The sequence below is a fragment of the Myxine glutinosa genome, chromosome 6, assembly GCF_964187855.1.
Source record: "Myxine glutinosa chromosome 6, kmMyxGlut1.1, whole genome shotgun sequence".
NCBI lineage: Eukaryota > Metazoa > Chordata > Myxini > Myxiniformes > Myxinidae > Myxine > Myxine glutinosa.
The window spans coordinates 49,727,996-49,751,950 of NC_136266.1; the positions used below are offsets into that span (position 1 = coordinate 49,727,996).

The following is a 23,955-nucleotide window of genomic DNA, read 5'->3' on the forward strand; positions in this document are numbered from 1 at the left end:
GTTAGGGGTTTTTTTCCCCTCTATGGATCGACATTTCCCGTCACTCGTGATGTAAGCAGAGCCCATTTGGCTTCATCGCGTCGACTTCCTGTGAAGTAAACGTCACTGAAAGGCAGGATGGAGCAGGCCGAGCAAGACGTGAGTTTTCCGCACGGGGCTCTCTTATAACCTGTTTCCGCTATGTACGAACGGTGAGCGCGACGCACGTCCCAGGAGTACAGGGGGTGTCCCGGGGCGGTACGGTGCCTTGTCAGTCGGGTGGAGGGGTGGGAGAGTGGGGGGGGGGGAGCCCTACATCCACAGTCCACACGCACTCAAACATTCACTCACACACACACACACACACATATATATATATATATATATATATATATACACAGAGCGGGCGGGTCTTCTCTCGCCACGCTTCGCTCTTCCTCGTTCGCATCGTCGCCTCATCCTCATCGTGGTTTCGGATTTATTTAAACCTCCGAGCAGCCATCTGACGTCTGGAACGCCGCGCGAAGCCGCAATGGTAGTGTCCTCGGACGGCATGCGTGTAGTCTAGAGAGGCCGCGCATGGGCCTAGTGTTGGTGTGGGGCTGCGGCCTTGTTGGCGGCCCATGCTGTTTCTTGTTTTCGTCAGGAGTTGAGCTGCGGCTCCGGGTCCTGTCTTTTCCCGCTTTATCGCCTCATTTTAACGCACAGCCTTACGTAAGAGGAGGCTAAACGTGAGCAGGCCCCTCGGGTTGGAGGCGTGCACAGAGGCCTCGCACAGAAGGCCTCAGATACCCGTTTTGTTTTTAAAATAAAACTATTTACAATTCGAAATGGATCGTTCGTTGTGTCGTTTATTCACGTTATTACGAATACCCGATCGCCATCGTGGATTTAATGGTTACGGTCCCTTTGTGAATGTTTTTATTCATTTTTCACCTCATATCGTTGCATGAACTTTATTAATACCGTTACATGTAACCTCCATCTAAAACAAATGTGTGTAGCATGTTCCAAGCAAAAATGGCCGTCCGAGGCAGGTGGTCGAGTACCCGTGCAATCGAGGCCTTTATTTGCTGTGCAGTAACTGTGACGTTCGTGACGTTCGCGTGCTTCCAGTTCATTCGGAAACGATCCTTTTGTTTGTGAATTGAATCGTCACTCGTGGATGCTGCCTGGCCCTGGAGTTGCACATGAAACTTTTAAAATTGTCCTGTAACAATCATTTGGACGCGTTTTACTCGAGGTTCCGACGTCTGTACATTTCGTGCGCCTGTGTAGTGTGTGTGTGTGTACGTACTGTGTGTGTACTGTGTGTGTGCATACACGTACTGTGTATACACGTGGTGTACGTGTACGTGGTGTGTGTGTGTGCACGTGGTGTGTGTGTGTGCACGTGGTGTGTGTGTGTGTGTTCGTTCGTTCGTGTTCTAACCTCATTGTCACTTTGTTGTTACTCAGAACAGCGTGGAGGACCCCCGGCGACCACCGCCCTCACCTGTTGTGCACATGCGAGGATTGCCCACCACCGTGGTGGAATCGGAGGTGGTGGATGCCATGCAACATTTTGGCAGTGTGAAGTAAGTAAAATTGCGAAGCAGCTTTCGAGAGTGATCTGAAACGTCCAGTTGAGGCACCTTTGCTTGTGTCTGGCCGATTGATGTGCCAGTCCTGTATGTTTAAAAAATATGATAGTTTAATAGCTGTAGTTTTAAAATGCCGTTGCTCGCCTGTAGGGCGTGTTTGTTTGTTTGTTTGTTTGACTTCTACACAGCTGTCAACCCAAACCTGCTTGAAGGAGTAAGAATATTTCATAACCGAGGTCCACATGCCATAGTGGAGGGGGGGAAGGGTCTGGGGGAAGGAGAGGGTCTGGTGGAAGGAGAGGGTCTGGTGGAAGGAGAGGGTCTGGTGGAAGGAGAGGGTCTGGGGGAAGGAGAGGGTCTGGGGGAAGGAGAGGGTCTGGTGGAAGGAGAGGGTCTGGTGGAAGGAGAGGGTCTGGGGGAAGGAGAGGGTCTGGGGGAAGGAGAGGGTCTGGTGGAAGGAGAGGGTCTGGGGGAAGGAGAGGGTCTGGTGGAAGGAGAGGGTCTGGTGGAAGGAGAGGGTCTGGTGGAAGGAGAGGGTCTGGTGGAAGGAGAGGGTCTGGGGGAAGGAGAGGGTCTGGGGGGAGGAGAGGGTCTGGTGGAAGGAGAGGGTCTGGGGGAAGGAGAGGGTCTGGGGGAAGGAGAGGGTCTGGGGGAAGGAGAGGGTCTGGGGGAAGGAGAGGGTCTGGGAGAAGGAGAGGGTCTGGTGGAACGAGAGGTTCTGGTGGAAGGAGAGTGTCTGGTGGAAGGAGAGTGTCTGGTGGAAGGAGAGGGTCTGGTGGAAGGAGAGGTTCTGTTGGAAGGAGAGGTTCTGGTGGAAGGAGAGGGTCTGGTGGAAGGAGGAGAGGGTCTGGTGGAAGGAGAGGTTCTGGTGGAAGGAGAGGTTCTGTTGGAAGGAGAGGTTCTGTTGGAAGGAGAGGTTCTGGTGGAAGGAGAGGGTCTGGTGGAAGGAGGAGAGGGTCTGGTGGAAGGAGAGGTTCTGGTGGAAGGAGAGGGTCTGGTGGAAGGAGAGGGTCTGGTGGAAGGAGAGGGTCTGGTGGAAGGAGAGGGTCTGGTGGAAGGAGAGGTTCTCGTGGAAGGAGAGGGTCTGGTGGAAGGAGAGGGTCTGGTGGAAGGAGAGGGTCTGGGGGAAGGAGAGTGTCTGGTGGAACGAGAGGGTCTGGTGGAACGAGAGGGTGGGCTAGTGGAACGAGAGGGTCTGGTGGAACGAGAGGGTCTGGTGGAAGGAGAGGGTCTGGTGGAAGGAGAGGGTCTGATGGAAGGAGAGGGTCTGATGGAAGGAGAGGGTCTGGTGGAAGGAGAGGGTCTGGTGGAAGGAGAGGGTCTGGTGGAAGGAGAGGGTCTGGTGGAAGGAGAGGGTCTGGTGGAAGGAGAGGGTCTGGGGGAAGGAGAGTGTCTGGTGGAACGAGAGTGTCTGGTGGAACGAGAGTGTCTGGTGGAACGAGAGGGTCTGGTGGAACGAGAGGGTCTGGTGGAACGAGAGGGTCTGGTGGAACGAGAGTGTCTGGTGGAAGGAGAGGGTCTGGTGGAAGGAGAGGTTCTGGTGGAACGAGAGGTTCTGGTGGAGCGAGAGGTTCTGGTGGAACGAGAGGGTCTGGGGTAGTGCTGTTAGCTAGATTCAAAATCCCGTCTCGGAACCGTCTCGATAAATTTTCAATTTTCATAACGGGATCTCGGGTCGGCTCGGTTCCTGGCAAAGTAAAAAAAAAAAAAAAAAAAAAAAAAAAAATGGAATTTCATTACAATATATAAACAACAATGAAAAAAATTCATTTCTGATGTTGAGTACTTAAATTCCGACTTAGCTTCCATTTACCGGGATGTAATAAAATACACCGCCTACATGCAGATGATCGGCCACCGATGGAACCGGGTTATCTCATTACAGTTTGTATTGTCGTGTAATTTCTTGCTCGGAATGTCAGAGAGAGGGAGAAAATGTTTCTGCCCAGGCATATTTGAGTCCCGGTTGGAGTTTCATTATCATTTTGTGAGTTGTGATCGCCAAGGGGCTCGCTCCCCCCCCCGTTCCCCTCCCCTCCTCCGCCCGGCAATGCCGGGTACTTCTGCGAGTAAATTATAAAGCAGGCGGTGTAGTGATCACCCCCCCCCCTCCTTATTTTGACTCTGTGACTAAAGTAAACGTAATCAACTTATCAGGCCGAAAGTGGAGATAAGATAACCAAAATACTTTCACATTCAAACCGTCAAACCAAACCCCGAGGGATTCTTACAATTTATAGATTTAGCGTTGCAATTAAACATAAACGTTCATCAAAAACTCATTTCATAAAACTACATAATGTATTGTACTTGTATTAACTAGGGCATTGCCCGTACGTGGGTGCCCGTTCCTTGCCAAAAAAAAAAAAAAAACGCTACCCGTACGCTCTACCCCGCCCGTACGCCCGTAAACAAAAAAAACAACGCTCTTCGCTTCCGCCCTTCGCTCTGACTGAATTGGGAGAAATAATGCGCATAAGAAATCGAATTACGTACCGTAATGGCGGTCAGCTCGTAACGCGCTCAGCTCCGCTCGTCTCACATCGGCCACGCCTACGCAACAAAGCGTTCTGTGATTGGCTGCCGGAAGTGAAGTCTTCACTGTCCGGAAGTTCGCAAATCGCAGTTACGATGAATCGTTTTAATTTAATCGCAGTTTGAATTCGTTTTAAAACATAGTTTAACGGCAACATAGTTTTCCAACGTGAAATAAATGAATACGCTGTCAAATGTGCCGTCCGAGGCAGAGTCTGATCGCCACGTTCGGCACACGTGATAGCTCGCTGCTCTCTGATTGGTTGAAGCGTTTTTTGGACATAGCTCGGTAAGTACTTGTCCGATTAATTTAAAACCTTGAAAAGGCACATCCTCGGGTCCCCAGCAATATACCTGGCAAGTTTAAAGTATATCGGACCCGTGGTTGTCGAGAAACAGCGGTCACAGACAAACAAACGTACAAACGTACAAACAGAGATTACTGGAATTATAGATAGATACATTGTGTGTAGAATAATCCGTTATAAACGTGTTTTTAATGTAAATAAACATCGTCCCTCCATTCACGGGCCTCGAGCGAGTCCCTCGATATTAATGTGCTAAAGACCATAGCAACCACATCCTGTAACTCGTCTCCAAGGACGGACACGTGACCGCAGCGTAAAGCGGGGCGAGGCGGAGTGATACGGCGGAAGGATTCGACGGTTTAAATGAAGCCGCGATGCGGGGGATTTTCATTGGGGCCTTTATCGGTTATCCTGATTTCGTTACCTCCGCCACCAAAGGTCGATGGAGGTTATGTTTTCACTCCTGTCTGTTTGTCCGTTTGTTTGTGAACACAATATCTCAAAAAGTTGTGGACGGATTCGGACGAAATTTTGTGGAGATGCAGCGTGTGTGACAAGGACGACATGATTAGATGTTGGTGAAGATCCGGATTCGGAATTCGGATTCGTTTGCAGTGCATTGTTTGTTGACAAGGGGAAAATCCTGGAACAGTGAGTTTACTTTATCATCGTTTGTGTCAGTTCAGCTGCACTTGCGAAAAATGATGCTTGTGCAGAAGCAGAGTAATGAAAGCAAGGCTCAATAAATGCCTCTATTATGGAAAATATCTGCAAGAAGTTGGAATTTTAACCGGGATTTTTTTACCGAGAAATTGCGTCAATCAATTTATCTCGGGACCGTCCCGAGACCGTCTCGAAAGCCGAAACCGCCGGGATTTCGTCCCGGTCTCGGATCGGTTGACAGCCCTAGTCTGGGGGAAGGAGAGGGTCTGGTGGAAGGAGAGGTTCTGGTGGAAGGAGAGGTTCTGGTGGAAGGAGAGGGTCTGGTGGAAGGAGAGGGTCTGGTGGAAGGAGAGGGTCTGGTGGAAGGAGAGGTTCTGGTGGAAGGAGAGGTTCTGGTGGAAGGAGAGGGTCTGGTGGAAGCAGAGGGTCTGGTGGAACGAGAGGGTCTGGTGGAACGAGAGGGTCTGGTGGAAGGAGAGGGTCTGGTGGAAGGAGAGGTTCTGGTGGAAGGAGAGGTTCTGGTGGAAGGAGAGGTTCTGGTGGAAGGAGAGGTTCTGGTGGAAGGAGAGGTTCTGGTGGAAGGAGAGGTTCTGGTGGAAGGAGAGGTTCTGGTGGAAGGAGAGGTTCTGGTGGAAGGAGAGGGTCTGGTGGAAGGAGAGGTTCTGGTGGAAGGAGAGGTTCTGGTGGAACGAGAGGTTCTGGTGGAACGAGAGGGTCTGGTGGAACGAGAGGGTCTGGTGGAACGAGAGGGTCTGGTGGAACGAGAGGGTCTGGGGGAAGGAGAGCGTCTGGTGGAAGGAGAGGGTTCTGGGGGAAGGAGAAGGTCTGGGGGAAGGAGAGGGTCTGGTGGAAGGAGAGGGTTCTGGGGGAAGGAGAAGGTCTGGGGGAAGGAGAGGGTCTGGGAGTTGGAATTGGGCAGAGCCAATAGTATACACTACTCACAATAAGTTGTGGATATTGGGAGGTTCTTCGGTGTGGTTGATTTTGTGTATTAATTATGTTGAAAAAAGTTGTTGGTCCTAATTCTATGGTTTTTAATGTGTGAAAAAACACAGCATTCTTGATTTCAATACCATAGCTCTAACCCCTATAAAAAAAATTAAGTCACTCCTACAATATTCCTAACTTATTGTGAGTAGTGTACTAGAGTTCGGCGAACTCTGCTTCAGTGAAAACTATCGTGAATGATGACATGACTGCAAGGCACCATCTTGTTACTCACCTTCGCCGAGCGATGTGCTAAATTGTGTGCATCTGTGTGGACTCTGTCATATTTCCATCTCATCATCATCGTCATCATTTTTACCTCCGCCACCAAAGGTGGATGGAGGTTATGTTTTCACGTCTGTCTGTTTCTTGGCAAATGTTTTTTGTTTTTTTTTGACAAATATGTTTAGCACTCGTGCATGCGTGCATGTGTTTTCTGTCCGCTTCTGTTCGCTCACTTATACTTGCCTGCAGGTCACAATTTTAAACCGATCTTTACGAAACTTGACCAAATTGTAGAGTTCGTGGTCCGAAAAAAATCCTATATATTTTTGAGGTCAAAAGGTGAACATCTTTACTTTAGCTTACATAATCATCACATAACATTGAAGATTTACATCTTTTAGCTCTTGAGCCTCGATCTTGTATCCAAAAAAAAAAAAAAAAAACAGGCCAAAGGTCAACCACTCTTTTTCGAATTTCTAAAATCCTCAATTTTCATCCGATTGACTTGAAATTTGAATCGGATTTAAATATCAGCTAACTGAATTCAACCACCAACTATTTTGGAGATCAACATAGGCCAAAAGGTCAACAACCTTTTCAAATTTCTAAAATCCTCAATTTTAATCTGATTTACTTGAAAGTTGAATAAGATTTTCATATCAGTTAACTGAATTCAACCAACAACTATTTTTTTAGGTCAACATAGGCCAAAGGTCAACCACTCTTTTTTGAATTTCTAAAATCCTCAATTTTCATCCGATTGACTTGAAATTTGAATCGGATTTAAATATCAGCTAACTGAATTCAACCACCAACTATTTTGGAGATCAACATTGGCCAAAAGGTCAACAACCTTTTCAAATTTCTAAAATCCTCAATTTTAATCTGATTTACTTGAAAGTTGAATAAGATTTTCATATCAGTTAACTGAATTCAACCAACAACTATTTTTTTTAGGTCAACATAGGCCAAAGGTCAACCACTCTTTTTTGAATTTCTAAAATCCTCAATTTTCATCCGATTGACTTGAAATTTGAATCGGATTTAAATATCAGCTAACTGAATTCAACCACCAACTATTTTGGAGATCAACATTGGCCAAAAGGTCAACAACCTTTTCAAATTTCTAAAATCCTCAATTTTAATCTGATTTACTTGAAAGTTGAATAAGATTTTCATATCAGTTAACTGAATTCAACCAACAACTATTTTTTTTAGGTCAACATAGGCCATAGGTCAACCACTTTTTTTTTCAAATTTCTAATATCCTCAATTTTCATCCGATTGACTTGAAATTTGAATAGGATTTAAATATCAGCTAACTGAATTCAACCAACAACTATTTTTTTTAGATCAATATAGGTCACAGGGTCAACATAGGCCAAAGGTCAACCACATTTTTCAAATTTGTAAAATCCTCAATTTTCATCCGATCGACTTGAAATTTGAATATGATTTTCATATCGGCTTACTGAAACCAACCACAAACTATTTTTGAGGTCAACATAGGCCAAATTACTAAAATTGTCAATTTTCATCTGATTAGCTTAAACTTTGAAGACGATTTGCATATAAGCTTACTGAATTCAACCACCAATTATTTTTGAGGTCAAAAGGATGCTCTACTGAGTGCCATGCTACTTTGTTCTCTTTTGCCAAGTGTCGCTATATGAGTGATTTTTCATTTGTTTGTTTGTCTGTGAACAAGATATCTCAAAAGGTTGTGGCCGGATTCGGACGAAATTTGACAGAGAGGTAGCAAATATGACAAGGACGAAATGATTACATTTTGGTGAAGATCCGGATGCGGCTAGTAGAATTTTAAAAGTGTTCCTTCACCATTGGGAGATAGGGCCAAAAACGATATGTAGCAGGATATCACAAAAAGTTGTGGACGGATGATTTTGATTAAATGTGATTCTGTATTGTGATTTTCTGGTCTACTCTGGGATGCAAAACGTAGACTGTTCACCTGGCGGAGGTATGCTCTCTACTTAGTGCTGTTCTAGTTCATTACCTCCGCCATCAAAGGTGGATGGAGGTTATGTTTTCACCCCTGTCTGTCTGTCCGTTTGTGAACAAGATATCTCAAAAAGTTGTGGATGGATTCGGACGAAATTTGGCAGAGATGTAGCATATGTGACAAGGACGAAATGATTAGATTTTGGTGAAGATCCGGATTCGGATCCGGCTACTAGAATTTTTAGAGTGATTCTTCACCATTGGGAGATAGGGCCAAAAACGGTACATAGCAGGATATCTCAAAATGTTATGGATGGATTTGGACGAAATTTGGCAGACATGTAGTGTATGTGACAAGGACGAAATGATTAGATTTTGGTGATGATCTGGATCAGGATCCAGTTAGCAGAATTTTTTTTTTTTTTTTTAAGTGATTCTTCACAATTGGGAGATACGGCCAAAAACGATACATAGCAGGATATCTCAAAAAGTTATGGATGGATTTGGACGAAACCTGTTGGACAGGTTGGGTGTGTGACAAGGGAGAATCTTTTCAATTTTGGTGAAGATCCAGATCCAGATCCAGCTAGTAGAAGTTTTTAAAGTGATTCTTCACCATTGAGTGATTTGGCCAAAAATGATATTAAGCAGGATATCTCAAAAGGTTATGGACCGACGATTTTGATTAAATGTAATTCTGTATTGTGATTATCTGGTCTACTCTGGGATACAAAACGTAAACTGTTCACCTGGCAGGGGTATGATCTCTACTGAGTGCCGTTCTAGTTTTGAAGTCTGCTTTGGGTGTAAAAGATCCCCTGCTATTCAGTATGGGTCGGTTCCAATCGATCAGACAGAAGAAAGGAGATACATCTTTGTCCTCGTGATCCAGAAAGGAGGAAAATATGGTAAAGTGAAAGTTTGTCATGTGGAATGGAGAACCAACAATGACTCATTTCTGTGTGCAGAGAGTTGAGAATAATTATGTTGCTGTTAAAATGAGCTAATCAGAATCAGGACAAACTAGAACGGCACTTGTAAGATAGCTTTGGCCCTCTTGTAAGATAGCTCGTATTTCAGGGGAGATATTTCTGAGAGACTGAAGGTTCTTTAACAGTGATGCAGGAGCAAGCGACATCTGTAATAAAGCAGGACTGTCTGTCCCGAAACTACTCCCTCATTTTTGGGGCTAGCCCCACCAACCTTTCTGTGGAACCTTTTGGGGTCCCAGGTAGGGTGGGAGGTTTCATAAATTTCTGAATACATCCATGATATTGAGTTTCCACCCATATGAAACTGCTCTCTCTCTCCGCATGTAAACTCATTCACGGGTTTGCTATTCGCAGTTTCGCCTGTATCGCATGTGGAATCATGCGGTGGTTCGGTAATATCTCGATACAGTTGTGATTTTAAGTTTCCTTTTGTACGATGCCGATCCTTCTCCACGTGTAAACACATTTGCGGCTTCGGCCAATTCTCAATGGAATTGAGAATCTCGGGTTCCACCCGTAGGGTGCCGCAATTTTTAAATTTTCTGTGTAGCTTTTTATTTGAAGTCCCCGCACGTGTTCTAAAATGGGTGGGAATTTTCATAAAATTTCTCAAAACATTTTATTTTTGAAATTTCAGTCTCCCACCCATGCATAGGACGGGTACCTCGCTAGTCTTCAATAAGACGGTCAATCTTCGACATTTTAACACAACCTTTTACACAAGGCCCCTTCAACCCCACCACACCCTTCCAGTTCCTGTTGTAAATTGGTAAAATGTTTTTTTGTACATGATAGGCAGTCAAGCTTTGGTAATTTTCTATAATGGTTGTATTCTTATAATTGTGGCATGCTTGCAGGCACGTGGTGATCCTTCCAAACCGAAGACAAGCCTTGGTGGAGTTTGAGAGCTTGGAAGAGGCGCGGAACTGCGTTACATCCACGTCAAGCGATCCTGTCTACGTCGGCGGGCAGCCGGCTTATTGTAACTACTCCACCAGCCAGAAAATTGCTCGCCCTTCCGGATCAGACGACGCAAATGTCAACAACATCCTGCTCTTCACCATCCTCAACCCACTCTACCCAATCACGACAGTCAGTGTGCCTCGCTGTGTTACTCGCTCTCCCGCACTGCTCGCTGCTCGAACCATCTGACCTCTTCCCGAACACTCAAGCCCGTCACTGCACCGATCTGAACTGCGCACCACCTCTATGACTTATAAAATGTTTTTTAAGCTCGGATATAAATACTTTTTATTTGATTTGCTCTTGAGATGGTTTATATTTGTTTTGGAGAGTTTGTGCTCCCTCACTAAAGGTAAATGGTAAAGAGTGTGATTACCAATTTGGTCTTAAGGTTAGTATAATTATGTGAACATGCGATTATAGTTTGAGGCAGGGCCTCAAATGGTCCCTGCAAGACTGAATATATAATTGCCTAGAAGATTGTGTGATTCTATAGCCAGTCAGTTGGTTTGCTCCACTTGAGTAGATGTGTAGAGTATTGCTGTCGTGCGGCACAATTGTGGATGGTGGTGGAAAGTGTTGAATCTCTCTCTCTCTCTCCCTTTTTTTTGTTGTGGCAGGATGTTGTTTACACCATTTGCAGTCCCTGTGGAACTGTGCTCAGGATTGTCATTTTCAAGAAGAACGGAGTACAGTCTCTTGTGGAATATCCTTTGGCAGACGTTTTTTAAAAAGTGGAAATGTATTTAACTTTAATTTGAAGTGTATCGTTTAAAGGTAAGCTGTACCAGATCAGTGGTATAATCTTGTAGAGGAAAGCTTAAGGGACTTGGTAGGTGTTTATTCTTTTGGAGGATAGTGTTTATTATTATTTTTTGGAAGCTCCTCAGCACGGTCGTGATTGCAATGGTGACCCCCTTCTCCGTCCCAATCCTCCCCCTAGGCTAGTGGCCAAATGAGGTTTTGGGTGGCATACCCCTACCCAAGGTAGAACAAGTCACAACCTATTTTTTCTTGAAGAGGGATGTTTGGGGAGTTAGAAAATCATGGTTGTGAACCTGAGATCATTGCACAACATTTTGAAAATCACGTTTACATATGTACCACTGCAGACTGCAAAAATGGATTTAATCGCCACAGATATTGGCTCATATATTTGTTAATACTGGTGCTACAAACACAAATTTGGTACCAAAATGTGCGGAATGATGACATATATATATATATATATATATATATATCTGTAAAAACCATTTGTGATGTAACAAAGGCTTTTGTGTGACCTACAGGCAAAAATAGTGGAATTTTACTCAACAAATCAGCTTCGGGTTTACCAATAAATATCAACAAAAACATTAATTACTTCAAAAATATTGGACTTGCAGTCATACTTGTTACATCAACATAATCCAAGTTTATTTACCCTTTGAAAAATATATCTAATGATATAATTGTCACTGAAATGATATAGTTATAACTGAAATCATATGTCGCCCCACTAATGCTGACCGATAGAAATCCCGAAGCAGATATGCAACATGAAGAATTGACTTAAGATTCTGACACAATTGTGAAAGTGACTTTTATAGACATCATGTTGATATAAGCTATTTCACATATGACGATAATGAATTCATAACATGCACTGTAACTTATGTACATCTATTACATGAAGTAATACATGTAATACATTTAAAAGTTCAGTCACGCTCTTCATCAGTGCTGTCGTCAAAGACAACAGAATCATCAACATTTGGACAATCGTCTGCACTACACGAGCAGAATTCAGTGCAGGTCAGTCCTGCAGAGATACAATGACATGTTCTGCTCTTCCTACAGTCATCGTCGGTGCAGTAGAGATGCGTGAGATCTCGAACCTCCCTTGGGGCTGCATCCTTTTGGAACATGACAGGCTCAAGTTTGTTGTCTCTGACCTGCCATCCATTACCATCGGGGTTCCAAAGTACAGGCTTCGCTACATGGCTGTGGGTCCATATCGCCACCTGGTAATTTGCTCGCTTCAGATGTTGTTCGAAAGCATCGTCTGTTGGTGGGAAGAGAGATGCTGGTTTGTCACTTGTGCAGGCATAAACATAACGAAGTTGGTCGAGTGTGTGACTTGACTTTGAACCATACAACGACAGAGCATATTTTGTGGCAGTGCTGACGACATTGGTTGTATCTCTGGTTTGGCCTAACCGTGACAGTGGTGCCAAGTGTGCAATGTTTTGCTTGAGTTTCGAATATGCAGTGCGTTTCCAGACTTTGAACAGCGAGGAGGTTGTGTCACAGCCACTTATAGCATGTGATGCTGGCAAGCAACTTGACGTATCCTGACCGATGTCGTCCGTTATTCTGTTGACAGGAATGAATCTCTGACGATTCGTTGTTTTTGTACAGTGACCTGCATTCATGTACACTTTGGTGTCCCCAAACATGCCTTTCCCACAGTAATAGATGAGTAGGACCAACACGTCAGTGTCATCACATCGTACAATGACCCTTGAGTGTGCTCTGGCGAGATGGATAGCATGTAGCAGGAGCTGTGTGTCAGCCTCCTCATGTGTGCTGAACAATTCAGGTAGTTCCCGGATGCCTCTATGATCCACAACTTTAACTAGCAGGCCATCGTTAAAGCCTCCTGCCAGTGTGACAGATTGGTTTTCCTCAAGCTGCAATTGGGCGGTTACTGTCAAGTAACTGCAGAGGAAATCGGCAAGCGCCGATTTGTTTGTGGTGTTCTTCAGGAACTTCCTGTAGTTTGGAACTGTGCGTTGTCCATCGATGACATATCTGGGTGTTGACTCTCCACCAGTGCGACGTTCTCTTTCCAGCTGCTTGATAGAGAGTGGTACATCATACTTGTCAAAAACCAATGTAACTGATGTCACACCTTGGTTACTAGCAAGCAGTGACTGAATCTTCTGCATCATGGTACGTCCGAGATCGTCAAATGTGTCAAACTGGGCTTCATCAAGTGCCTGAAGTAGTGCCATCCCATCAATGACATAAGCAGTATCATGTTGGTCAGAGGGTTCGAGCACCTGGACTTCCTCGCAATTAGCTTCTAACTTCTTTGCCAGATCCGCCTTGTTGGTTTTTCGCATTGTCCCATCATTGTTGAAGAGGGACGGTGGCACAGGAGCCAGTTCATGTGTCAGGACTTGTTCCAGACTGACATCGCGTTTCTTTGAGACAGCAAGCAGCCGCCGGAAAAGTTCTTCTGAATCCACCATCAATTTATCTCGTTTGTTGGTTTTCATGGGTTTTGACATGTCCGCAAACGTTGGTGTCTTTGTTCGTGAGTCTGTTTCCCAGAAACTCTTGGTTTGGTCAGCAAGAAGTCGTTTTTCGATAAAACTTTTGTTGCATTTCTGGGCGTCTGTTAAGAAATGTCCAAGTCCGTTTGATACTTCTTGTGAAGCAACCTGGCCTGTGGCGATGTTGACCAATTCGTCAGGTACAGTACGTAGGTCAAACGGATTTTGTGTGTTTGATACAAATTCCGTGATCTTGGTAACATCTTGTTCATCCCTTACCATCCTTGTCTTTCCATGCTCAGCGTGGTTTGTGGAAGCTACTTCAGTGTCCCCATCACAGAGTTCTTTAAAAGCCTCTGTATATTGTGCTGTGACATGTCGAGTGACCATCCATCTGGTAAGGGCACCTTTCCTCAAGGTAAACCCGATGACACCTCCCTGGCTCTTCCCCTCACGGTTAATTGTTTGTTCAAGTGCTTGGTCACTAGCAACAGCATTGAACCGGCGCAAAGACCTACGGACCACAAATCCACCTTCCTGCAGATATTGATAGGATTTTGGGTGCAATTCCCAAAGTGATAGCATATCATTCAAATATCCTGGCAAATATTTGGCATAATTTCCTCTGTCTGCAGCTCGGCACCAGGGTATAGTCTCACAGACGGCGATGAGATGGAGTTCGAACAGTCCCTCGCGCTCTGCTCTCAGAAGTCGCAGCAAGATGATTACTCCCTGCATAAATGTATCCCAGTAGGCAAATGTTGCAGACTGTGTCCTACCTGCATTTGTGAACTCTTGTTGTAGTGCTTGCAAAGGTGCTATGTGCTCTGATTCAAGTTGTTTCGTCAGTGTTATTGCGGATTCCCTGTCTCCTGCATTGAAAGCATTCTGGATCTCTCTCACAAGCCTGTACATGTCGTCTTTGGGCAACATGGTGTGTTCCTGTTGTTGCAACCATGTCCAAAATGCTTCCTGATAGAGGCGGTATAAAGCCTCCAACACCAGCTTCATTGCTCTGTTTCCTCTGGATACTTGCTTTCCTTGGAGCACCAGCTTTGCAGTTGCGGGTGCATAGACGTCTGAGTCCACCAGCATTGAAAGGAGACCACCATCGCCATACAGTTTTCCAATACTTGCTACAAATGACATTGTTAAATGCATGCCACCCAGTCGCATTGTAAGCTTTCCATCTAGAGCTGCAGGCTTATTCCACATGATCTGCTGAGCCTTGCTGTAGATCGCACAGTCAGCTGTTACTAGGATATGTGGTTGTCCGAGTTTAGCAGTGATCTGGACCAACCTCAGGAGGATGGTGTATATGGTGGAAAGGTCTGTTGGAGGAGCACGGATAAAAGGTAAGTAACACGTGGTTGCAACTGGTAGGTTTCTTTCCGACAGGAACGCATTGGATGCAGTCCACGATGGAACAGCCTGCTTCTCATCATTGGCAATACGGTAAACTTTCCATGCTAGATCTTTGGATTCAGCTGCTTTGAGTTCCGAACTGTCCTTGTCAACGTCGATTAATGACACATCATTGACAGGCGGTGGCTCTGGTCGTTTGGCAGGTTTGTTATACCTTAAAGGAATACACAAAACATGTAAGTTACTGGGAGCATAAAATATACACTTTCACTAAGTTTGTGATGCCTGCACCCATGTGTTCAAAGACGTACTACATACTACACCTATAACTACTGACAAGCAAAACCAACACCATACACATAAAGGTTCTCACCAATTGTAGAATCATGTATCTCATTACCACTGCAATTACCAAAATACATGTACATACTGTAATACTGTTATAAAAAAATAACCACCTTTAGAGGCCATTTTTCCCCGCAAAGCGGGGGTTGGCCTTTTTCGGGAACCATGGTTGTTGTTGTTTTTTTGTCCCCTTTTTGGAGCAATGTTTTACGGCCGGATGCCCTTCCTGACGCCAACCCTTTTTGCCGCCTTTAACGACAAACAGGGAATTACCAGTGAACTGGTACTCAATTAGCCGACCTCGGAAGGATGACAGGCTGAGTCAACCCCCCTGGCGTTAATTCAGCGATCGACCGGGATTCAAACCCAGGATCCTAGGATCCTAAGCCGGCACCCTAGCCGCTAGCCCAACACCAGGGTTTAAAGCCGCTAGCCCAACACCAACACCCATACTGTAATACTGTTCATAATATATTGTTGCGGAGATGAGGACTGTATTTTTTTTATTGTGTGCTGTATTATTATTATTATTGTTTATTCTGCGCCCCCCTACCTCCGGAGCTGTGTTAAGGTGAAAGGGCATCCCATAATTAGTCCACAAGCATACACATCAGCCAAATAATAGAATACCCCTGTTTGATAGTTATCTCTTATTCTGTGTTTTAGAGTAAGGCTGTGTCTCCCATTAATTGAAGTACTCCATTGCACCAGTGAAAGAGAATAGATCCCCTTTCATTCCCATCCCCAAAATCTCCATTCCCTTTTACATCCCCTCTGGTGATTGCCAACCCTCGATTGCCAATTACCTCCCCTCCAATAACCGCCATTGACCACGAGGCAGGGTCGGAGAAGAAAGGCGTGTCTCCACCTCGTCATAGAGGGGAAGAGGGGCGTGCCCGCCCGTCGTCATCAAGGGCGGAGCGAGAGGGTCGCGTGACCAACCAGGGCCGAGGTGAGGACACCGATGGGCGTGTCCTGAAGGCCGGCGGCTTGATCGCTGGAGGCGCTATAAAAGGCGCGCGCGCAAGAAGCGTTGAGTCAGTCAGAGTCGTGAGGAGTCAGTCAGAGAGAGTCGTGAGGAGTCAGTCAGTGGAGTCGGTGGTCAGTTGGTTGCGTTGGTTGCGGTGAGGAGTCGGTGGTGGTGGTCAGTTGGTTGTGTTGGTTGCGGTGAGGAGTCGGTGGTAAAGAGTGAGTGGACCAAGAAAGAGTTGAGGGTTTGGACCAGACGAGTCGGACAAGGCCTGGCAAAGCACGCGACGTCCACAGCAGCCACAACAGCAGCTTGGGGGCCTGAACGGCGGTTTGGAGCAGGGCCGTGAAGGAACGGCGGCTGCTAAACGCGCCGGTTGTGCTGCAGGACCCCCTTGGACCTTCCTCTCCCTCCAGCCATCCACCTCCTGCCTTTCCACCCTTCTTGTGTACGTGAGTTTGTTTTGTTTGTTCTGTCCCTGGGTTAATTAAGTCTGTATAAGCTAATAATTGCACTGTGTCTCTGATTCTTCTGTATATTATTTTATTATCTTTCCTTCTCCTTGGTTACTTTGAGCATGTAAATAGTAGGAATAAATTTAGTAGTATTTCCAACCTTTTTGTCTTCTTCTTCTTCCTCACATCCGTGTCGCCTTTGTCTTTTCCCTATTGAATAGCTGCGGTGCGATCCGGCCAACGTTTGGGTGGAATCGGGTGAGTCGGGGATCCTGTAACGGTCGCGGTTGGACCATCCGCTCGGCCCATCATAACATCTAAACCGCGATCAGTAACAATTGGTGTCTGGGAGTGAGATTCGGGGCCCGAACCAAATTTTTAAAACATCTAAAAAAAAAAATTTGGTCAAAATTTGGAGCGGCCGAAATTTGTTTTGTTTTACAAAACCTGAACTTTGAAATCGCGCCATGGCTGGTCAAGGCGACGGGATGTCGGTGGGGGAGATAGAGGGGTTAGGAGTAACCCAGGATCAAATGGAGGGGAGCAATGAGGAGGCGGTTGAGGGAGTATCAGACGCACAAAATGGCGGCCTCGCGCACATGATTATTGTGGCACCAAATTTAGCCGCGCCCGTGACCGTAGCAGCGCCGCCGATGGATTGGGGCCTATTTATGGAACAAATAAAGGCGCTCATGGTCCAGACAAGTGAAGACCTGAGGAATGACTTGGGAAACCAAATGGGGGTAATGGGGAACCGGATGGATGCTCAGAGTGAGCAATTGGGAGTAATGAGGGACGAAGCGAGGGGTACCGGTGAGGGATTAAAACATGGGTTAACGGGGGTGGAAAATAGAATGGCTGCCCAGGAGAATCAGTTAGAGGGGGTGAAAAATGGGTTAATGGGGTTAGAAAATAGGATGGAGGACAAATTGCGGGAGATAGGGGAGCAATCCGCCCGAGAAATTAAACAAATGGGAGAGCAGATAGAGGAGGTAAAAATCGGGGTAGAAACCAAATTGGATGCTCAGAGGGATGAATTGGGACAGATGAGGGTGGCATCTACAAAGGAGATGGAGGAGATGAAAGAGGAGATACGACGAGGTGTAAGTGAGGAGGTTTGGGGGCTACGCGAGGAGGTAAAGCGAGGTGAGAAGCGTATGGAGAAAGAGGTGAGGAATAATACGGCTAGGTTACAGGGGGGCATAGAGGGTCTGACGAAGGGAGTAGAGCATCTGACAGTGGGACAAAGGGAACTAGCGGACCAAGTGGAAAAGAACACTGCAATCATCGGGGGTTTAAAAGCGACACAAAAGGACATTAAAAATGAATTAATAGCGACACAAAAGGAATGTCAAATGGTACATGAGGGATTGACGAAGAGGTTGGAAGAGGTGACAGAGATAATGGAGACGAAGGACCGGCAGGTGAGGATGCACATAGACGGTCACGGTAGCCTTAGAGGACGAACTTGAGGAGACGCACCGAGAAATAAAAGAGGTTAAACAAAAATTAGAGGAAGTGGAAGAAGAGGTGAGTGAAATTAAGAAGAGACGGACAGAAACTAAGAGAGAAATCCAGGAGGAGGTAATGGAATTGGTACAAGGTCGGTGCTCAACTCATAATTGGCTGCTCACTAACCAAATAAAGAGTTTGCAGGTGGCAAAGGAGGTGCGGAGACGAGGTGCCAAGGTGAGTGGCGATATAATCGGAAATGTACATGATGTGAGGAAAGCTTCAGTCGGCTTGGGGATTGGTTTGGATCCGGGTGTTCGTGAGAGGCCGTTGGTGAAGTGTGCGACAGGTCTGGCGTGCGAAAAAAGAGGTGTGCGAGAATGTCCGACCATGGGGTGTGTGAGGAAAAAGTGCACGCCGAGGAGTGAGTGTGCCGTCAAGAGTGAGTTGGTCGTAGCGCGTGTGCGAGGGGGCACATGGAAGCGCGGTGTGGCGAGTGTTACGGAGGAAGTAACGAAAGAGTGTGCGCCAGAGGATGCGCGAGAAAGGTGTGTAACGGACAGGTGCATGGGGAAAGAGTGCGCTGTCAAGAGTGAAGGAGAATGCACGCCTGTGGTGAGAGTTACAGAGGATGTAACGAAAGAGTGTGCGCGAGAGGATGCGCGAGAAAGGTGTGTAACGGACGGGTGCATGAGGAAAGAGTGTGCTGTCAAGAGTAAGGGTGAGTGCGCGACCGAGAGTGGAGGTGAGAGTAGTGAGAGTGACACGGAGCGTGAGTTGGTTATGACAGGTGAGCGAGGATGTACACCTGGAATGGAAGGATGCACACCTGGAATGGTAGAGCGTGTGTGGGAATGCACACTTGAGTTGGTCGTGAGGCACGTGGTTGGGTGTGCGGGTGAGAGCACACCTGTGGTTGTCACAGAGGAGGTGACCGAGGAGGGGGCGCGAAGAGGTGTGTTGGTGAGGTGTGCGAGCGACGAATGTGTGCCAAGGTGTTCGGTGGTCAGGTGTGAGACCAAGTCGGTGAGCGGAATGAGTGTACCGAGGTGTGTAAGGAAAGGTACGAGGAGCATGGGAACAGCTGGAGGTATGAGCAAGAAAGGGGTAGCGTATGCATGTAAGCATGCAGGTGAAGCATCGACGGTAACCGGGTTAGAGGTTAGAACGACTTATAGCCGAATCGGGCCCTCGGTGCGCGTCGGGCAGCTTCGCGTGCCGCGAGGACCAGCGGGGATCCGAACCACGGCGGTTTCGAAAGAACCGCCGGACGCGATCCACGCTGTGCCTCACTTGGAACGGCCGCGTCCGGGCTCCACTAGGCGGAGCGGGCAGCCCGATAGGAAGGGTCGTCATGGCGACCACTTTCTATTGAGACGTGCCGGCAGGTCGAGATCGGGACATTGGATGGCTCCGCGCCGAGGTGGTGCGTGGGATCTCGGCACGGGTAAGGCCCCGTCCCTGCACCGAGTGCCGGACGCATCCAGCCGCCGGCACCAAAGAACCCGCGTTCATTGCTCGGCTGTACGAAGCCGAGCTTTGGAAGGGAATTGGCGCACCGAGAGGATGTAATAAGTAGACGGGTGATGAGGATAGTGTTTTGGCCCCGAAATTAGAAAAAAAAAAGGCAAAATTTGATGATTGGCAGTAATGATTGGCAGATGATGGGTAGAATTGGCAGTAAATGGAAAATTTTTGAATTGGCTGAAATTTGGTGTGCCAAATTGATAGGGGGACCTCCCCGATGTGGTGGGATGGCAAATCCATCATCCCTCACAGGGTGCGGCAAATGCGCTATAGCTTATGGGGTTGATGGCAGTGAAAACTAGCCCGGGTGGGTTAGGATATATTGTGTGTAGGGATCTAGCGAAGATGACATTAGGTAACGTTAAGATTAGTTAGTGACAAGGATACCTGTAGTGGGGACGCAGGTAGATTAGCGTGGATGATAATGACGTGGGAGCGCAATAGTTTAAAGGGACGACTGGGAAGCGCAAGTTTCAGAGGGGAGTAGTTAGCTGAGATGATGCCGTGTTTGAAGATTGAACAGGTGTGATTGCACAGGTGTGCAACTGAACAGGTGTGTGGAGCAGTGTATGAGGGAGTAGTGGTGATGTGTGTTGTGTTGACCAACTGGTCCAGGAAGAGGAGGAGGGTGCAGGTGGCACCAGGTATGATTGCACAGGTGTGCAACGACAGGTGAATGGAGGACAGGTGTATGGAATAAATGGTATGGAGTATTGGAATGGATGGTCGTGGAGTGAGTATGGTGGAAATTGTGGAGTGGAGTGGATGGTGCGAAGGTGTGAATGGGGGAAGAGTGGACCCCCATCACGGATACCCGGGGCGGGTAGTGTAAGTGTTAGTTAGAGGGTATAGGTAAATTGTGGTTGGATATTGGCATCTGTGGTGCGGGTGAAAGAATGGTCTTTGGATGGGTGCATTAGTGTTGTGGAAATGGCTGGGCGTTAGGGTGCATCAAACGCCCTTAGGTTCTTGGATTTTAATGTCTATTCTCTCAAATGTTACACTTGTTGGTAGAAGTATGTATGCAAAAAATAAATGAAATCAGAGGTGGTCCTGGGTGGCCACCGGCCACTTTTATATATTTAGGGCCATTTTCGGGGCCGCACTATGTAAAAATGTTTGATTTTGTTATTTTACACCCAAACCTAGTCATGTTTGGTATCAAATTGAAGGTCTTGATGAGAGGAATACAAATATAACAATTTTATGCAAAAAACGATGGTTTGATAATTAGTTTGTATTTTTACATGAATGAAATCGGAGGTCTAATCGTGGGTCCCATACTAGTAGTCTAATAATATCCTTTATTTTCTTTCAGATGGCAGATAAGAAGACCAGATTAGCAAGTGCCATTTTTGGTCTTGGCAATGCTTTTACAGAAGCAGATGGTACATTGACAGGAGTCCGCCTCCCAACTTGCCGGCAGGTTCTTCGATGCGTGATGTGGTACATCCAGAAAGAAATATGTGAAGGCAAACAAACTCAGCCACTGAAATGGAAATCTGCCAGCATCGTCCTTATCCAGCTGAAAAAATTCTACACTAAAGCAAATATTCCTATGCTTTCAGACCATCAATGCTGCAAACTAATACTTGACCTTCTTAATGACAATAACAAATTGCGTCAAATACCTGTTTCTCGCCGAGAATCTCCAAGCACTTTGGCTAAGTTGCAAACCATGAATGAACGTCTTGATAAGACCTTTGGTGTATGGACAAAAGATGCAATGACAAACATTAAGAATGAGGAAGATAGAGTATTTTTAGAGTCAATGAAATCTGACAGAGTAGCCTCATTTGGTGGTGTTGACAAGAAGAAAGTTGATAAAGATCATAGAAAAGAAAAACGCCTCTTAGCGGAAGCTTCAAGACGAGAACGTCATGAATCATCCAGTGTACAAGAGATGACAATTAGTTCTGTATGCTCTGATGATAGTGACTCTGCAGATAGCTTGGAAGAAACTGAAGAAGAGGCGATTCCAGAGTTTCAAAGGAAGCGTAGTCACCACAGATCAACATATGCAGGTACATCTGCCTTTATTCCTCATGATATTCTGAAAAGACATTCAGTTGTGTCTGTTGCTACTCGACTAAACATAACTCCTGTTCAACAGGTTGCGCTCACCAAAGCTGTAATTCAAGAGGCAGGAGGTGATCCACGTCGTGTGGCCAAGTCGTACTCAACTGCTGATAAGGCTCGACGATCAATAACAAGTGCTATCGCCAAAGATATTCAAGAAAATTGGATCGCCCCAACAGCTGCAACACTTCACTGGGATGGCAAGCAGATACCAACGCTCACAAACAAGAATGTCAAGGAAGAAAGATTGCCAGTGTTGGTTGGGAATGCCACTGATGTAAAGCTACTGGGGGTGGCTAGATATCCTCCTGGAAGTGATAGGTCATCAGGTGACATCATTGCCGAGCACACTTACACGTATCTACATTCATGGAAGTGCAAACAATCAGTTGTCAACTTATGTTTTGACACAACAGCATCAAACACTGGACACGTTACAGCTGCCTGTGTTACCATTCAATCAAAACTGGACCGTGCTCTTCTGTGGTGTGCATGTCGCCATCATGTTGGAGAGGTAATCCTGGATCATGTGTTTGACGTTCTCAAAATTGAGGCATCAAAGTCTCCAGAAGTATCTTTGTTCCAAAAATTCCAGAAGAATTGGGAACGCATATCGCATGCAAAGAATGAAAGTTTAACCAAAATTGACATTTCCATGTACAATGACTATGCACAACAGCTGCTTTTATCCTGCAAAAACAAGGTTTTAAGCACAATCCGCACAAGCGCTTCATACTGTAGGGAAGACTACAAGGAAATGGCACAACTCTGCCAGGTAGTCCTCGATGATGATGTCACAAAACAAGGAACACTCCACAGACCAGGGGCCATGCATAAAGCAAGGTGGATGTCAAAGATTCTTTATTCCATCAAAATATGCCTACTTGAAGAGCAAATTTCTCTACTACCTCGAGGAACTGTAACAACACAACATCAACAGAAAAAACTGAAGGAGTTTGTTGTTTTTGTTGTTTATATTTATTGTGATTGGTGGCTCATATGTCAGTCTGCTTCAAATGCCCCATGGTTTGATTTGTGCTTTTACAAGACTCTGCTCAACTATAAAGCTGTCAACTCAACCATTTCAGTCAGCGCTGTGAAAGCCTTTGATAGACATTTGTGGTATTTAACCCCAGAACTGGTTGTTTTGGCACTGTTCAGCAATGCAATTCCTCAAAAGGATCGTCGTGCCCTTGCAGATGTGTTACTGGCCATACAACCAGATGAAATGCCAAGCACTCCAAAACACCGCTACGGTTCTGGATATGGCAAACCGTCATTTCCAAAAATTACAGAAGCGACAACCCTGGCTGATCTTGTGAACGAGGACTCGTGGTTTACAGTAAACCTTCTTCACCTAGATATGACCTTCCTAACAGAGGATGTTGACACTTGGCAGAACAATGAGCACTTCAAGGCAGCCAAGTCCATTGTGGATGGGCTTAATGTTGTGAATGACCCTGCGGAGAGAGCAGTAAAGCTCGCAACTGATTTTGTCTCAACTGCAAGAAGAGAAGACCACTTCCAAAATCTTCTTCAAGTGGTTGAATGTGACCGCAAAGCGAGGCCAAATTTGCGGAAACGAGCAAAGTTGGAGTAGTGACATTGGCGTTGTGCTTAATACATTTTCAAACTTTTAATCAATGAAAGTACAATACTACAACACTGTACTACAACTTTGTAATATGAAGAACGATTTTGGTTAATTTTACATTGACATGTAAGGTTGTTTTAACTGTTTGATATTAGGCATTTAGTAAAAGTAGGACTTTACTTTTGTATATAGGTATAATGGTTAATTTTACATTATCTTGTAGTTAATTTTACATTATCTTGTAAAGTAGTTTAGCTGTGGCCCTAAATGGCCCTAAATATATAAAAGTGGCCGGTGGCCACCCAGGACCACCTCTGATTTCATCTATTTTTTGCATACATACTTCTACCAACAAGTGTAACATTTGAGGGAATAGACATTAAAATACAACAACTTTTTGAAAATCATGGGGCGTTTGATGCACCCTACTGGGCGTGTAGCCTGTTAGTGTGTGTAGTTGGTTGGGCGCTCCACCACTGTGAGGATGTCGGCCAGGTGAGGCCGCAGGTGGGCTCTGGGAGCCGGTAGTAGTTGTTGTGGATGGGGCCCGAGGATCCGGAGGACGGACCCGGGTAGCCCAGTGCCAGAGGGCACCAAGGGGTGACAGAACCAGGAGGGGTCTTCCCCAGTTAGATAGGTTAGGGTGAGGAGCAGGTAAGCTCGGGTGGCAACTACAGTGGTGGAGGTGTGCAGGTGGGTAGACCTGCTGGG

The 23,955-nt window shown here is 46.1% G+C and overlaps 2 protein-coding genes across 8 annotated transcripts in view; both read left to right on the forward strand.

Annotated features, from left to right (window-relative positions):
- Positions 1–82: 82 nt before the first annotated feature.
- The window catches only part of LOC137416882 (heterogeneous nuclear ribonucleoprotein L), a 74,647-nt gene continuing 50,774 nt past the window's right edge, over positions 83–23,955 (forward strand). For 2 of the 7 annotated variants that reach the window (XM_068102568.2, XM_068102569.2), the window contains exons 1-4: positions 83–138; positions 1,438–1,556; positions 10,092–10,326; positions 10,818–10,903. In XM_068102568.2, the coding sequence (XP_067958669.1) occupies positions 118–138; positions 1,438–1,556; positions 10,092–10,326; positions 10,818–10,903 (461 nt within the window). In that variant the 5' untranslated portion in view covers positions 83–117. Of the gene's footprint in view, positions 139–284; positions 515–1,437; positions 1,557–10,091; positions 10,327–10,817; positions 10,904–23,955 lie in introns of those variants that run through there. The other 5 variants (XM_078779829.1, XM_078779830.1, XM_078779831.1 and 2 more) reach the window with 4 other exon arrangements.
- LOC144892602 (uncharacterized) lies at positions 21,334–23,557 on the forward strand. The gene is made up of 2 exons (XM_078779827.1): positions 21,334–21,595; positions 21,685–23,557. The coding sequence occupies exons 1-2, from the start codon at positions 21,500–21,502 to the stop codon at positions 23,248–23,250; spliced, it is 1,662 nt and encodes a 553-aa protein (XP_078635953.1). The 5' UTR covers positions 21,334–21,499; the 3' UTR covers positions 23,251–23,557.

Bases quoted from the DNA above. Each gene is read 5' to 3' on its own strand.
- LOC144892602 (XM_078779827.1), top strand. From the start codon at position 21,500: ATGATAGTGACTCTGCAGATAGCTTGGAAGAAACTGAAGAAGAGGCGA. The intron at 21,596-21,684 runs GTACATCTGCCT...CCTGTTCAACAG, and splicing joins CCACAGATCAACATATGCAG to GTTGCGCTCACCAAAGCTGT.